Source organism: Scyliorhinus canicula, chromosome 18 (genome assembly GCF_902713615.1).
Source record: "Scyliorhinus canicula chromosome 18, sScyCan1.1, whole genome shotgun sequence".
NCBI classification, from domain to species: domain Eukaryota; kingdom Metazoa; phylum Chordata; class Chondrichthyes; order Carcharhiniformes; family Scyliorhinidae; genus Scyliorhinus; species Scyliorhinus canicula.
The window spans coordinates 15,953,892-15,971,214 of record NC_052163.1 but is presented as its reverse complement, the minus strand read 5'-3'; the positions used below and the strand labels follow the sequence as shown (position 1 = coordinate 15,971,214).

The 17,323-nt window shown below is 49.9% G+C and overlaps 1 protein-coding gene across 1 annotated transcript in view; it reads left to right on the top strand.

Annotated features, from left to right (window-relative positions):
- Window positions 1-17,323, top strand: part of LOC119953684 (dynein heavy chain 17, axonemal-like) — an 821,504-nt gene that overhangs the window by 682,565 nt on the left and 121,616 nt on the right. Inside the window, 1 exon segment of the mRNA XM_038778213.1 lies at window positions 14,771-14,963. Coding sequence (XP_038634141.1) covers window positions 14,771-14,963 — 193 coding nt within the window.

Below are 17,323 nucleotides of genomic sequence, written 5' to 3'. Positions count from 1 at the left end.
GCATCAGCGATAATGAGCTCTTTGCCAGGCTTGAACATTAAGTCAAAGTCGTATCTTTTGAGTTTGAGGAGGATGCGCTGCAACCGAGACGTCATGTCGTTCAGGTCCTTGTGGATAATGTGGGCCAGAGGCGTATGATCCGTCTCGACAGTGAATGTCGGCAGGCCGTAGACATAGTCATGAATCTTGAGAATGCCAGTGAGAAGACCCAGGCATTCCTTCTCTATTTGTGCATACCTTGTTTCGGTGAGCTTCATGGCCCTCGATACGTAGGATATGGGTGCCCAGGATGAAGTGTCATCGCGTTGAAGCAGCATCACACCGATGCCATCCTGGCTCACATCTGTTGAGATCTTTGTCTCCCTGTCTGGGTCGAAAAATGCCAAGACGGGTGCAGTGGTGAGCTTGACTTTCAGCTCCAACCACTCTGCCTTATGTGCTGCCTTCCATTCAAAGGCAGTGGACTTTTTCACCAGGTTCCGTGGGGCCGTAGTGTGTGAGGCCATGTATGGGATGAACTTGCCCAGAAAATTGACCAAGCCCAGGAAGCGCAACACTGCCTTCTTGTCTTCAGGGACCTTCAAGGCTTCGATGGCCTTGACCTTGTCTGTGTCCGGGCGCATGCCCTGCTGAGAGATCTGGTCACCTGGGAACTTGAGTGACGACGTGCCAAAGCATCATTTGGACCTGTTCAGCTTCAGGCCATTGACATGGACACGGCGGAATACCTGCTGGAGACGGGAAACATGGTCTTCAGGGGTCCATATGATGATGTCGTCCACGTACACATGAATCCCTTCAGTGCCCACCATCATCTGCTCTATGATGTGATGGAAGATCTCCGATACCGAGACAATTCCAAACGGCATGCGATTATAGCAGTATCTGCCAGACAGTGTGTTGAAGGTGCATAGATGGTGTAAATCCAGCTGGATTTGCCAAAATCCATGTGACGCATCTAACTTGGTGAAAAAACGTGCGTGTACCATCCCATTGGTGAGTTCCTCCCGCTTCGGGATGGGGTAGTGTTCACGCATTATATTCTTATTGAGATCCTTGGGATCAATGCAGATGGTCACCCGAAGGCTTTCTAACACATACCATCGAGCTGACCCAGTCAGTCGGTGCAGTTACCTTGGAAATGATGCCCTGTTGCTGAAGATTCTTGAGCTGTGCCTTCAGGCACTCCCTCAGCGGAGCCGAGACCTGGCGTGGTGCGTGGACCAATGGCTTGGCATCAGGTCATAGCAGAATCTTGTATCGATAAGCCAGCGTGCCCATCCCGTCGAACACATCCGGATACTGAGTGAGGATGTCGTCAATGCCGGCCTGAAGATCCACATTGGAGGATGTCGTTGTGTAAACCCGCTGCACGAGGTTCAGCTGCTTGCAGGCATGCACACCAAGTAGGGATGCCCTGTCTGGCTTGACAATTTCAAAAAGTAACTGTGCATGGGTGCTCCGGTTGGAGACAAGGAGATGGCTGGATCCCAGTGCCGTGATGGCATTTCCGTTGTAATCCAGGAGCCTGCAGGCTGCTGGAAGGACCTTGCGGGGGGGGCTTCTTGATGTGTTTGAAATCTGCCTGTGAGAGGAGGTTGACAGAGGCATCTGTGTCCAGCTTAAACTGGATGGAGCAGTGGTTGACCTGCATCACCGCATGGCCCTTGACTGGTGGTGCAGACCTGCACAAGGTTCGATTCCTGGCTGGGTCACTGTCTGTGCGGAGTCTGCACGTCCTCCCTGTGTGTGCGTGGGTTTCCTCCGGGTGCTCCGGTTTCCTCCCACAGTCCAAAGATGTGCGGGTTAGGTGGATTGGCCATGCTAAATTGCCCGCAGTGTCCTAAAAAGTAAGGTTAAGGGGGGGGGGGGTTTGGGTTACGGGTATAGGGTGGATACGTGGGTTTGAGTAGGGTGATCATTGCTCGGCACAACATCGAGGGCCGAAGGGCCTGTTCTGTGCTGTACTGTTCTATGTTCTATGTTCTACGGCTGCATAGTGTCCAGCCTTCCCGCAGTTTAAACATCGCTTGCCTCTTGCAGGGCAGTGTTTCTTTAAGTGGGCGTTGCCGCAGTTCGAGCACGACATGACATCGGCATCCTGATGCTCCGCGTATTGTCGCACATGCGCAGTACGGGTGTCGGCCGCTTCATTGTCCCGTTCGCATCGCGCATGCATGGGGCCCTGGGAAAAGCGCGCAAAATGGCCGCTTTCATCAATGCTGAGGCGCTGCATCCGTGAGATGGCCTACGCACACTCTGCCTCTTGGAAGGCAAGTTTCTCATTTTCAGCCGATTTGTACTGGGCATAGCGATTTTTGGCGTGCTCATGCACTGTGCATGTTTCAATCGCGACTGGCAGGGTCATATGTTTGATTTTCAGTAGCTGCTCTCTCGGAGGATCAAAGTGAACTCCAAAACGATTTGGTCTCTGATCATGGAGTCAGCAATATCACCAAAGTTGTAGGACAGCGCTAGCAGGTGGAGGTTAGTTAAGAAGGAGTTGGAAGATTCATCTTTACCTTGTAGATGCTTTTCGAATATGTAGCGCTTGAAGATTTCATTGGTGTCCACTTCACAGTGACTGTCAAACTTGTCCAGGATGGCCGAAACTTTGTCTTCTCCTGGCCTTCGGTGAAGTGAAAAGGGTTGAAGAGTTCCATGGCTTGATCATCCGCTGTTAAGAGGAGAAGAGCGATCTTCCTTGCATCAGACGCACCCACGAGGTCTGAAGCTTCGATGTACAGCAGAAACTTTTGCTTGAATGTCCGCCAGTTGGCACTGAGATAGCCGGAGGTCCTGAGCTGGTGAGGAGCCTGAATCTTCCCCATGGTACCGGGATACATGCGCTGGTCGTCACGGAACGGACTGAGGTAAACCACCTAGATTAAGCAATCTCCTGGTACCATGTTGTGTAATGTACTCTGGGATAACACAGGCTGCAACTGGACGCAGCTTTAACCAAAAGATACTCCAGACCTTCAAGTTAGTTCAATCTGATTTTTTTAACCAGTAGCACAGTTAGCACAGTTCTCAATGAGTTTGATTCTCTGCTAACCTAAGTGTGGTTACTCTGTCTGACTGAACCAGACTAGCTCTTCGCCACATGTTGGAGGTGTGATACTGTACATACACCAGGATTTACTCTGTAGATGTTCATAACCACTTCATAGTGGCGCAGCGGAAGCGTGCTGGGCCCATCACCCGGAAGTCGATGGATCGAAACCATCCTCTGCTATTTATTTTAGGGGCTGTTTAGCACAGGGCTAAATCGCTGGCTTTGTAAGCAGACCAAGCAGGCCAGCAACACGGTTCGATTCCCGTCATAGCCTCCCTGAACAGGCGCCGGAATGTGGCGACTAGGAGCTTTTCATAGTAACTTCATTTGAAGCCTACTCATGACAATAAGCAATTTTCATTTCATTTCATCAGTGGAAAGAGGCGGAGTGTGAGAGCCTCGTGCCTTTTATAGTGAGATACCAATGAGGAATTGAACAAACGAATATGATACAAAATGGGATAAGTAGTTAGGATAATGTAGAGGATAGATCCGAATATATGAGCCGGAGAGTAGGGTAGTGAGTTATCAGGGAATGAACAAAGGAACTGAGCAAAGCATGGCCAAAGATGGGCGGTTGTTAGGACCAGATCCTCCTGCAGAGGGGGATGGAAAGAATGCTGGGTAATAGAGGGCCTCAGGGTTGAGGAATGCGAGGTGAGCCAATCAGGACATATGGCCAGGTCAGGAAGTGTATAGGGATGACCTATGGGAATCTTGCATTCAGTACTGTTGCCTTATTTGGTCATATATGTGAAACTTTTTTTTAAAAATAATTTTTATTGAAATTTTTACAAAATGGGATACAAAATATAAATATCTTAGCTCTATTAACATACAACCGCGGTAACACCCCATGAACAATACCCCCCAGCTTCAATAGCAACTTCAAACAAAAAGAAAAAACAACAACAAAGAAAAAAAAAAGAAAAAAAGAACAAACAAGAGGGAGATAGCACCCTCCACAAACCCATGTGCACAGTTCTCCCTCCCCCCCAACCCTTACCCCCCCCCCCCCACCCCCCCCCCCCCCCCCCCCCCCGGGCTGCTGCTGCTGTCGGCCTATTTCCCTACCGTTCCGCCAGGAAGTCCAGAAACGGCTGCCACCGCCTGAAAAACCCTTGTACTGATCCCCTCAGGGCAAATTTCACCCTCTCCAATTTAATGAACCCCGCCATATCAGAGATCCAGGCCTCCACGCTTAGGGGCCTCGCATCCTTCCATTGGAGCAAGATCCTCCGCCGGGCTACTAGGGACGCAAAGGCCAGGACCCCGGCCTCTATCGCCTCCTGCACTCCCGGCTCCACTGCCACCCCAAAAATTGCGAGTCCCCAGCCTGGCTCGACCCTGGATCCCACCACCCTCGACACCGTCTTTGCTACCCCCTTCCAAAACTCCCCCAACGCTGGGCACGCCCAAAACATATGGGCGTGGTTCACTGGGCTCCCCGAGCACCTAGCACACCTGTCCTCGCCGCCGAAAAACCTACTCATCCTTGTCCCCGTCATGTGGGCCCTATGCAGCACCTTGAACTGTATGAGGCTAAGCCTCGCACAGGAAGAGGAGGAATTCACTCTCCAGGGCATCCGCCCATGTCCCCTCCTCAATCTCCTCACCCAGCTCCTCTTCCCATTTACCCTTCAGTTCCTCCACCAAGACCTCGTCTACCTCCTGCATCACCCGGTATATGTCCGAGATCCTCCCTCCTCCGACCCACACCCCCGAGAGCACCCTATCCCGCACCCCCCGTGGGGGCAGCAAGGGGAACCCCTCCACCTGCTGCCTGGCAAATGCCCTCACCTGGATGTACCTAAACATGCTCCCCGGGGCTCCTCCCAACGTGGGACTGCCCCTCCTCCATAGTGCCCATCAACCAGTCCACCCTCCCCCGCTCCTGCACGGGAGAAGAAGACCCCGCCCCCTCCCTCTCCCAGCACGGGGACCCCGCAGAAAGCCCGCGCTTTCGCCCTGCCGGGCCCCGCCTCCTCCAGGGCCACTCCCATTGTCAGTCCCCCCCACCAGCTCCCCAAACACCCCGTTTACCCCTCAGTCCAAACCCGTCCACCCAACTCCTGCTAGAAAACCCATAAAGAAAACACCCGTACGGCATCACCCCACCCACCCTACGGCCAACCCACCTCATACCCTAAACCCCGCAAATACACATACAGTATAAATAAATACAGTATTCTACAGCATCCCCCCTCGGGGGGACCCTCAGTTTGTGTCCAGTTTCTCGGCTTGCACGAAGGCCCACGCCTCCTCCGGGGAATCAAAATAGTGGTGCCGATCCTTGTAGGTGACCCACAGACGCGCCGGCTGCAGCATTCCAAATTTCACCTTCCGACTGTGGAGCACCGCCTTCGTCCGGTTAAACCCGGCCCTCCGCCTCGCCACCTCCGCTCTCCAGTCCTGGAAGATCCGCACCTCCGTGTTCTCCCATTTGCTGCTCCGCTCCTTCTTGGCCCACCGGAGCACACACTCACGATCCACGAACCGGTGGAACCTCACCAACACCACCCGCGGCGGCTCGTTCGGCTTGGGCCTCCTAGCCACAATTCTGTGGGCCTCCTCCAACTCCAGGGGCCCCTGGAAGGACACAGCCCCCATCAGCGTGTTCAGCATCATCACCACATAGGCCGCTAGGTCCGGCCCTCCAGCCCCTCCGTGAGGCCCAGGATCCGTAAATTCTTCCTCCTTGACCGGTTGTCCAGCTCCTCGAACCGCTCCTGCCACTTTTTATGGAGCGCCTTGTGCACCTCCACCTTCCCCACCACGGCCACGACCTCATCTTCCCTCTCAGCGGCCTGCTGCTGCAGCTCCCGGATCGCAGCCCCCTGGGCCGTCTGGGTCTCCATCAGTTCCCTGTTGGTTACCTTGATGGACTCCAGCAGCTCCACTTTCATCTCCTGGAAGCAGCGCAGCAGAGTTGTCTCGACCCACTTCTTCAACTCTTCAAAACTTTCGCCGGCCGCCATTTTGTCCTTCGAGTCCCGATTTTTCCCGGGTGTTTTCTCCTTCGATTCTCTCCCTGCCCCGCTCCTGGTCTCCACCATGGGACCTCTGGGGCGACTCCTGGCCTCTTCCCGCGTCGGGATTCGCCTCACAAGCTCCATTGGGGGCCTTTAAAAAAGCCCCAAAGTCCGTTTTTTCCGGGAGCCTCCGAACGTGCGGCTCAGCTGATCATTGCCGCTACCGGAAGTCCTCATATATGTGAAACTTGATGCCACTTGAATGTGCATGTAAGAAAAGTTCTGTTTCCTTTGTTCCCACTCGCTTGAGAAGTTACAGGAGACCAAGTTGTGTCCTGTTCCTTGATAGAGTGGGTCCTACTTACAAGTTGATTAAAATAAATAATAATTGTTACCTACAAATCCATCTCGAATTTTATTGAGACCAGACTAACGGGAAAGGAACCTAATTTGTCACCACCCCTGAGTGTCCTGCCTGCTCATTGGTCATGTCCTGTTCTCTGTGTTCATTAGCTGCCTGTCCGTGCCTGTCTTTATATCATTATCTGCATGTCTGCATATCATGACACTTATGAGTGGTTTAGATGGGTTATAGTGCATCAGTAGCCTGGAGGATATCAGTTGCCGCTTTACTTTGGCATATGTCTCCCCCAGTGATGTCTTCTATGCCCATTTCTGGTGCTCTTTTAAGATGCATGTAACAGGACCAGTATGGTTGCCAGATTTGGAATAGTTTTTCCATAATAGTTAACGAGCCCTAGGACTGACCTTAACTCTGTTGCATCCTTTGACGTTGGGACCCTCCTAATAACTCGGATTTCCTCTTCCATTGAGTGCAATCTGTCCTTGTCAACCTGATATCCCAGGTATATGACCTTTCTCACCTGGAAGACGTACTTGCCCCTTTTCAGCAGACATGTACTTCTGTGAAATGGTAGAGGATTTCTTCTAGATTATCTGGAAGAAAGAATGGGCCCCAGCCAACTTTACATATAGGTCTTGCATACATGGTATTGGATGCCATCCAAACGTGAGGCCTTGTTGACCATCACTTTATAGTCACCACTCAAGTGAACAGTGCACTGGGATCACTGGTGCTGCCCATTCCGCGAATTGGACTGGGCAAATAATCCCCAAGTTCTCCAGCTGGCTCAGCTCGACATCCACCTTCATCAGCAGGATGTATGGGACTAGGCAGGATGTATGGGACTAGTAAAGGCAAGCAACCAGCAGAGGGCAGCAGAGCAGAGCTACTGATCAGCTGTTCTGGGGAAATTTGCATACGTGCAGTGCGGTCAGCCTAAGTCGAAGGTGAACCTGCGAAGAAGACCCAAGGAGTTTGAGTAAAGGCAAGCAACCAGCAGAGGGCAGCAGAGCAGAGCTACTGATCAGCTGTTCTGGGGAAATTTGCATACGTGCAGTGCGGTCAGCCTAAGTCGAAGGTGAACCTGCGAAGAAGACCCAAGGAGTTTGAGTAAAGGCAAGCAACCAGCAGAGGGCAGCAGAGCAGAGCTACTGATCAGCTGTTCTGGGGAAATTTGCATACGTGCAGTGCGGTCAGCCTAAGTCGAAGGTGAACCTGCGAAGAAGACCCAAGGAGGTTGAGTAAAGGCAAGCAACCAGCAGAGGGCAGCAGAGCAGAGCTACTGATCAGCTGTTCTGGGGAAATTTGCATACGTGCAGTGCGGTCAGCCTAAGTCGAAGGTGAACCTGCGAAGAAGACCCAAGGAGTTTGAGTAAAGGCAAGCAACCAGCAGAGGGCAGCAGAGCAGAGCTACTGATCAGCTGTTCTGGGGAAATTTGCATACGTGCAGTGCGGTCAGCCTAAGTCGAAGGTGAACCTGCGAAGAAGACCCAAGGAGTTTGAGTAAAGGCAAGCAACCAGCAGAGGGCAGCAGAGCAGAGCTACTGATCAGCTGTTCTGGGGAAATTTGCATACGTGCAGTGCGGTCAGCCTAAGTTGAAGGTGGTTTGTGGAGGGGCTGTTGGCAACTGACAGTTAAACCCGAAACACTTTGTGAGTGTTTCCCACCCTACCTCCTCCTCTAACCAACCCCCCCACCCCACGGTGGTTGGGAAGCGGGAGCAGGGGCCTGTCGTGAAGGTGAGTGAGTGCCTTTAAATTTGCTTACCTTTCAGCGGGATCAGGGTTTGAGGTAATATCAGGTAAGCTCTTCCTTTCTTTTTCTTTTTCTTGTTTTTTTTAATCTAGAGGGGATGTCAGGGAAGGCAGTACAATGCTCCTCCTGCAGAATGTTTGAGGTGAGGGATGCCGTCAGTGTCCCTGCTGATTTCATCTGTGGGAAGTGCACCCAACTCCAGCTCCTCAAAAACCGTGTTAGGGACCTGGAGCTTGAGCTGGATGAACTTCGGATCATTCGGGAGGCAGAGGGGGTCATAGATAGGAGCTTCAGGGAAGTAGTTACACCAAAGACTGGAGATAGATGGGTAACTGTAAGAGGGACTGGGAAGAAGCAGTCAGTGCAGGGACCCCCTGCGGTCGTTCCCCTGAGTAACAAGTATACCGTTTTGGATACTTGTGGGGGGGACGACTTACCAGGGGTAAGCCATGGGGTACGGGCCTCTGGCACGGAGTCTGTCCCTGTTGCTCAGAAGGGAAGGGGGGAAAGGAGTAGAACATTAGTAATTGGGGACTCAATAGTCAGGGGCACAGATAGGAGATTTTGTGGGAGCGAGAGAGACTCACGTTTGGTATGTTGCCTCCCAGGTGCAAGGGTACGTGATGTCTCGGATCGTGTTTTCAGGGTCCTTAAGGGGGAGGGGGAGCAGCCCCAAGTCGTAGTCCACATTGGCACTAACGACATAGGTAGGAAAGGGGACAAGGATGTCAGGCAGGCCTTTAGGGAGCTAGGATGGAAGCTCAGAGCGAGAACAAACAGAGTTGTTATCTCTGGGTTGTTGCCCGTGCCACGTGATAGTGAGATGAGGAATAGGGAGAGAGAGCAATTAAACACGTGGCTACAGGGATGGTGCAGGCGGGAGGGATTCAGATTTCTGGATAACTGGGGCTCTTTCTGGGGAAGGTGGGACCTCTATAGACAGGATGGTCTACATCTGAACCTGAGGGGCACCAATATCCTGGGGGGGAGATTTGTTAGTACTCTTTGGGGGGGTTTAAACTAATTCAGCAGGGGCATGGGAACCTGGATTGTAGTTTTGGGGTGCGAGAGATTGAGAGTAGAGAGGTCAGGAGCACAGTTTTGACTTCGCAGGAGGGCGGCAGTGTTCAGGTCTGTGGTTTGAAGTGTGTCTATTTCAATGCCAGGAGTATACGAAATAAGGTAGGGGAACTGGCAGCATGGGTTGGTACCTGGGACTTCGATGTTGTGGCCATTTCAGAGACATGGATAGAGCAGGGACAGGAATGGTTGTTGCAGGTTCCGGGGTTTAGGTGCTTTAGTAAGGTCAGAGAAGGGGGCAAAAGAGGGGGAGGTGTGGCGCTGCTAGTCAAGGACAGTATTACGGTGGTAGAAAGGATGCAAGATGGGGACTCTTCTTCCGAGGTAGTATGGGCTGAGGTTAGAAACAGGAAAGGAGAGGTCACCCTGTTGGGAGTTTTCTATAGGCCACCTAATAGTTCTAGAGATGTAGAGGAAAGGATGGCGAAGATGATTCTGGAAAAGAGCGAAAGTAACAGGGTAGTTGTTATGGGAGACTTTAACTTTCCTAATATTGACTGGAAAAGATATAGTTCGAGTACATTGGATGGGTCGTTCTTTGTACAATGTGTGCAGGAGGGTTTTCTGACACAATATGTTGACAGGCCAACAAGAGGTGAGGCCACTTTGGATTTGGTTTTGGGTAATGAACCAGGCCAGGTGTTAGATCTGGAGGTAGGTGAACACTTTGGAGACAGTGACCACAATTCGGTGACCTTTACGTTAGTGATGGAAAGGGATAAGTATACCCCGCAGAGCAAGAGTTATAGCTGGGGGAAGGGCAATTATGATGCCATTAGACATGACTTAGGATGTGTTGGTTGGAGAAGTAGGCTGCAAGGGTTGGGCACACTGGATATGTGGAGCTTGTTCAAGGAACAGCTATTGCATGTTCTTGATAAGTACGTACCAGTCAGGCAGGGAGGAAGGGGTCGAGCGAGGGAACCGTGGTTTACCAAAGAAGTGGAATCTCTTGTTAAGAGGAAGAAGGAGGCCTATGTGAAGATGAGGCGTGAAGTTTCAGTTGGGGCGCTTGATAGTTACAAGGAAGCGAGGAAGGATCTAAAGAGAGAGCTGAGACGAGCAAGGAGGGGACATGAGAAGTCTTTGGCAGGTAGGATCAAGGAAAACCCAAAAGCTTTCTATAGGTATGTCAGGAATAAAAGAATGACTAGGGTAAGAGTAGGGCCAGTCAAGGACAGTGGTGGGAAGTTGTGTGTGGAGGCTGAGGAGATAAGCGAGATACTAAATGAATACTTTTCGTCAGTATTCACTCAAGAAAAAGATAATATTGTGGAGGAGAATGCTGAGACCCAGGCTATTAGAATAGATGGCATTGAGGTGCGTAGGGAAGAAGTGTTGGCAATTCTGGACAAGGTGAAAATAGATAAGTCCCCGGGGCCGGATGGGATTTATCCTAGGATTCTCTGGGAAGCCAGGGAAGAGATTGCTGAGCCTTTGGCTTTGATTTTTAGGTCATCATTGGCTACAGGAATAGTGCCAGAGGACTGGAGGATAGCAAATGTGGTCCCTTTGTTCAAGAAGGGGAGTAGAGATAACCCCGGTAACTATAGGCCGGTGAGCCTAACGTCTGTGGTGGGTAAAGTCTTGGAGAGGATTATAAAAGATACGATTTATAATCATCTAGATAGGAATAATATGATTAGGGATAGTCAGCATGGTTTTGTGAAGGGTAGGTCATGCCTCACAAACCTTATCGAGTTCTTTGAGAAGGTGACTGAACAGGTAGACGAGGGTAGAGCAGTTGATGTGGTGTATATGGATTTCAGTAAAGCGTTTGATAAGGTTCCCCACGGTCGGCTATTGCAGAAAATACGGAGGCTGGGGATTGAGGGTGATTTAGAGATGTGGATCAGAAATTGGCTAGTTGAAAGAAGACAGAGAGTGGTAGTTGATGGGAAATGTTCAGAATGGAGTTCAGTTACGAGTGGCGTACCACAAGGATCTGTTCTGGGGCCGTTGCTGTTTGTCATTTTTATAAATGACCTAGAGGAGGGCGCAGAAGGATGGGTGAGTAAATTTGCAGACGACACTAAAGTCGGTGGAGTTGTAGACAGTGCGGAAGGATGTTGCAGGTTACAGAGGGACATAGATAAGCTGCAGAGCTGGGCTGAGAGGTGGCAAATGGAGTTTAATGTGGAGAAGTGTGAGGTGATTCACTTTGGAAAGAATAACAGGAATGCGGAATATTTGGCTAATGGTAAAATTCTTGGTAGTGTGGATGAGCAGAGGGATCTCGGTGTCCATGTACATAGATCCCTGAAAGTTGCCACCCAGGTTGATAGGGTTGTGAAGAAGGCCTATGGTGTGTTGGCCTTTATTGGTAGAGGGATTGAGTTCCGGAGCCATGAGGTCATGATGCAGCTGTACCAAACTCTGGTACGGCCGCATTTGGAGTATTGCGTACAGTTCTGGTCGCCTCATTATAGGAAGGACGTGGAAGCTTTGGAACGGGTGCAGAGGAGATTTACCAGGATGTTGCCTGGTATGGAGGGAAAATCTTATGAGGAAAGGCTGATGGACTTGAGGTTGTTTTCGTTAGAGAGAAGAAGGTTAAGAGGTGACTTAATAGAGGCATACAAAATGATCAGAGGGTTAGATAGGGTGGACAGCGAGAGCCTTCTCCCGCGGATGGAGGTGGCTAGCACGAGGGGACATAGCCTTAAATTGAGGGGTAATAGATATAGGACAGAGGTCAGAGGTGGGTTTTTTACGCAAAGAGTGGTGAGGCCGTGGAATGCCCTACCTGCAACAGTAGTGAACTCGCCAACATTGAGGGCATTTAAAAATTTATTGGATAAGCATATGGATGATAAGGGCATAGTGTAGGTTAGATGGCCTTTAGTTTTTTTTTTTCCATGTCGGTGCAACATCGAGGGCCGAAGGGCCTGTACTGCGCTGTATCGTTCTATGTTCTATGTTCTAGGCTGGCCCTGAAATACTTGTGTTGGGCAGCTGGATCAAAGTAAACTTAGCTGTCTTGGTAGACTTCCGGATATTTCCCCAGGACCTCAATCTGCCCGTACCCATTCTAAAGATCTGTTGCCAATCTAGGCAGAGTCTCTGTAACCAGCCACAAACCAGAAGACTGGGTCCAGAACCCTGGACCACTACCAGTGTCTGTTGAACTGATTGTTGTCCAATGTTAATGGTTCTCCAGTGTACATCGCTAACTGTGCCTTAGTGTCCCTTAGGCCCAAGTGCTGGATCCCGAAACAAATTTTCCAGTAAGTTTGTTGTCCAATGATTGAGACAGCAGCCCTGTATCTTTTTCCATATCTGAGGGGTAGCCATTCACTTGGGTGGTTATCTTGAGTGGGGCTAATTGTGATGCCGTAATACAATTTAATTGCACGCAATCATCCTCATCGGGCTGGGCTAAATATAGAGCCCTGGTAATGTGTCACCTGACAAGTGTGACACATTTGCTGTTGCTTCTGCCGTTCTTGGCCCCCATGGTTCCTGCAACCACAAGTGCAGCAATGTTGTGAGTCTTCTTCCTGGACTTCAGGAGAGATGTCTTGTCGGGCTGCAGTGGTTCTTGGTCAATAGGTCTAACCACAACGTTGCTCAGGTTGCGATTGGGTCCCATAGGTCTTGCTCTTGGGGGGGGGGGGCGTTACCCGCCGGAACGGCAGGTGGCCAACGCTATGTACATCCAAGTCCAAGAATCCCTGGAGTTCCCTGGACTCCCATTTCCATGTTTTCACGCAAGAGGGATAGTTCTATAGCCATTCTTAGCTCCAAGGACTGTTCCGCCAACAATATCCATTGGGTTGCCATGTTATTACTGCTGCACCTAGACAGTCTCGCCTTATTATGTTACTAGATTGTGCAATTCTGATGAATGTGCCTCCATATTGTTTCTTTAGGTGAGGCTTACACAGTACATCCTTCAAAACATTGTTAGTATCTGTAGACATAACCTTAAGTGTTCAATAGTTCACTCATTTTTTATAACTTTGGTTAAACATTTTGCAGACTAAGTATTTCCAAGAATCATTTTATTTACCAATATGTATTTAGTTGATTTTTTAAAGGGCCCTAAACAGTTAATAAATCCAACAAGTCCCAACCGGGACTACCGATCATACCGTTTCCATTCCAGCGTGGCTTGTAAGGGTTGATTGCATGAGCCCCAGCTGATAGGTCTCCGCCCATTGTATTCCACGAGCCCCAGAAGGAGATCAATCAGGTCATCCCTATGGGCCTCGTGAGGGTTATTACAGAGACTTAGGGCACGATTCTCCACTCCTCACGCTGGGTGGGAGAATCGCGAAAGGGCCGGGCGACTCATTTCACGCCCGCCTGGCGCCCCCCGCGATTCTCCCATCCCCCGCTCGGAAGAATCGGCGCTCGCCATTTTTCACGCCGACCGGCGATTCTCCAGCCCGGATGGGCCGAGCGGCCTGCCTTTCCCGACCGGTTCACAACGGCGGCAACCACACCTGGTCGCTGCCGTCGTGAACATGGGCGCCAAAGGCCCGTTTCAAGCTTGTGGGGGGCGGAGAGGGGAGTGAGCACCACGGCCGTGCTCGGGAGGGGACTGGCCCGCGATCGGTGCCCACCGACCGTCGGGCCAGCGTCTCAAAGCGACGCACTTTTTCCCCTCCGCTGCCCCGCAAGATCAAGCCACCACGTCTTGCGGGGCAGCGGAGGGGAAGACGGCCACCGCGCATGCGCGGGTTTGAGCCGTCAGCCGTCGTGACGTCAGCCGCGCATGCACGGGTTGGAGCCGGCCAACCTGCGCATGCGCGGCTGACGTCACATAGGTGCCGCCGTCACGTCATTCTCGGCGCACCGCCTTGACGCAAGCGTCAAGGCCCGGCGGCCGAGAATAACGGAGCGCCGTTCCTAGCCCCCCGGGTGGGGGTGAATACGGTGAGAGGAGCGGCCTCCGAGGCCGTCGTGAAACTCGGCCTCGTTCATGACGGCCTTCATGATTTTTCCCGGGAGCGGAGAATTCCGCCCACACTGCCACATATATCTATATATCATTAGGATTATTATTAGAGAGTAAATTGTATAACCTTAGGATTTTTTGTGTAACAAACAGTGAACACCAACGCCTTGCTGCTGAGAGGAAATTCCAGGCCAAAATTCACACAATGGTCCTTCTTGCTTTCAGAATAGGCATAGTGAGACCATTGGCATTCTCGGTGTTCACTGATTTTGTGAAAGGATTTTTCAAGTCAGTGACTACACTTCATAAGTAATTAATTGGTTGTGAAGTGCTTGACAGCATTATATGAAGGGCCAAAATGAATTAAAGTACTTTCTCCTAATTGGCACAAGAATTCAGTTAAGAGACATTTGGAACAGCAACTTTGATTTTTTTTTCTCACTGGTTTCACAGAAGACATCGACTACATGTACCTGAGTCTTACTGGCACATCTGCTAGTCCATGATTTAGAATAACAATCGTAAAAAACAAATAATTTTCCTACCCTTTCTCCTAGCCTATAATTATTATTATACAAACTGGACAAAAAGAAGGATATAGAGGATATTTGCATTTTTAAAAATGATCTTTTTACAGACTTGTTGGAGGTTTGGTGTCAGAGAAGATCCGCTGGGGTGATTCTGTGGCGAAGTTCAAGGAACAGGAAGAAACATTGTGTGGTGATGTGCTTCTTGTTACAGCCTTTGTTTCTTATGTTGGATACTTCACAAAAAAATATAGAAATGATCTTCTGTATGAACACTGGCTGCCTTATCTGCAAAAAATGGAGGTATGATGATGTTTAAAATTGCTTCAGAGAACTAGTATGGACTTTTAAATTACTGTTGAATTGATGAACATGCCTTCCTCCTATTTCTGCTGATAACTGAGTTTAGATGTCAGGCACTAGAACTCGCAATAATACATGTATGTCACAGATCCGGTCGCCTCTATAGACGTAATTATGAGATTGCTGAGGGGCATTGTCTCCTTTTTGGGCTATAAGTTAAACCTGGGAAAAAGTGAATACTTTCCAGTTAATCTCCCAGGCGGGGGAACCAATCTGTGGATACTGCCCTTCTGTCGATCCAGAGGTAGCTTCTGGTATCTAGGCATCCAAGTGACATTTGATTGGCATAGGCTCCATAAGCTAAACTTATAAGTTTGTTAGATAAAGTGAGACTTGATTTGCAGAGATGGAGTAGCCTTCCCTAATCCCTGGTGGGCAGAGTTCAAACCATCAAGTTGAATATTCTGCCGCGGTTTCTATTTTTGTTCCAATGCCTTCCTGTTTTTCTCGCTAAAACATTCTTTGCTGGGGTGAACAAGTTAGTGAATTCCTTTATATGGGTGGGTAGGGTGCCGTGAATGCACAGGGTGTACCTCCAGAGGGGCCAACAGTTGGGGGGGGGGGGGGGGGGGGGGGGGGGGGTGACTAGCACTACCAAATTTTCTCATGTATTACTGGGTGGCCAACTTGGAGAATGTGTTGGGGTGGTACAGAGAATCGGATACCATATGGTGAAAGATGGAGGCAAGTTTGTGTCAAGGGTTGAGCCTCGGCCCCAGTAATGGCACCACTCCCACTCTCTCTAACGAAATATACCTCAAACCTGTGTTGTTCCTCGTGTCTTAATAAAGCTCGTAGTCTCAGATGTGGAGAAGATGCTTTATTGTGAATTCGTTCTCTCTTCAGACCTTAACCTACGGCTACCTCAAGTGCTGCTTGCCTGCCTGCCTGCCTGCTTGTGTGTGTGTGTCCTGCTACGAGTTCTGCCTTCTGTGAAGTGTGTCCTCACTTCCTGTCCCGGTCTATTTATATGGCTCTCCCGTGCTCCCTCTAGTGTTTGCTCAGTTGTATTGCATCTAGTTAACTTGTGATCACCACAAAACTCAGTGATGATCTCCACTTTGAAGATATAGAGGCAGCTCAGCCAACATTACAGCTAAGTGCCTTGTCATTACTGGTTCCTATAAATGGTAATCATTTGTATGCACCATCAGGTTTGGATTCAACTTTTAAGGCAAGGGAAGGGATGGGGCTAGAGTGCTTTTGAGACCTGTTTATCTGAACATTTTGCCAGTTGGGAGGAGTTCTCAGCGAAATTCTGACTATTAGGGACACACCTATTCCAATATTTTAAATTGTGCGACTTAGCTCGCGGTGTTTGCCCTGTGTTTCCCTTGGCACCACAGCCTTCTCTGTTGGAGGAAATTTTACGTTTGGCAAGAACTGGCGGGGGGGGGGGGGGGATCTCGAATATCTATGAGCGGACCATGGCATTGGCATCTACGTCCAACTCAAGGTGGTTCATAGAACTCAGCTAACCAGAAGTAAGATGAGCGGGTTCTTTGATGGAGTGGAGGACAGGTGCGAGGGGTGTCCTCGTGGGCCTGCCAACCATACGCACATGTTCTGGTCTTGTCCAAAGATAGTGAGCTTTTGAGTCTCCTTCTTTAATACCATGTCAGCAGTTCATAACATTGATCTAGAGCCTTGTGGGTTGGTAGCCAATTTCAGGGTGTCGCACTTTCCGGGACTGCGGACCAGGTTGAAGGCGGATGCGCTTGCTTTTGCCTCACTGATAGCCCGGAGGTGAGTTCTGATGGAATGGAGAGAATCCACTCTGCCTCGTGCCTCGGCCTGGTTGGGTCATCTTATGGACTTTTATATACCTGGGAAATGTCAAGTACACCATCAGAGGATCAGTAGAGGGATTCTACCTGAGGTGGCAGCCATTTATCTCACACTTCTAATAGTTAATTCCCATCAGCTGTTAGGGGGGAGGCAAGGTTATTGATGGGGTTAGGGAAGACATGGGGGGTGTGGTTTGGATGTAGCCTTTGGTTTTTTTTCTGTATCTCTGATTTCTTGTGTTAAGACGACAATTGTACCATGTTTGAACAATTGTCATCGTTGTATTCTTGTTCAGATCGTGTTTGTTAAATATGAAACCTTTAATAAAATATTATTTTAAAAAAACAATGATATGGAAATGTAACGGCATCAGCAATGACTTCACATTAACCTTAGAAACAAAAGTCCCTACCTTTTTCGATAGTGGTTGCTTAAAACTGTGCTGGTATGAGCGAAGCAGGCCCAAATCCTGCTTCAGTCGAGTTAGCCCAAATTCTCAGAGGAAACTAAAA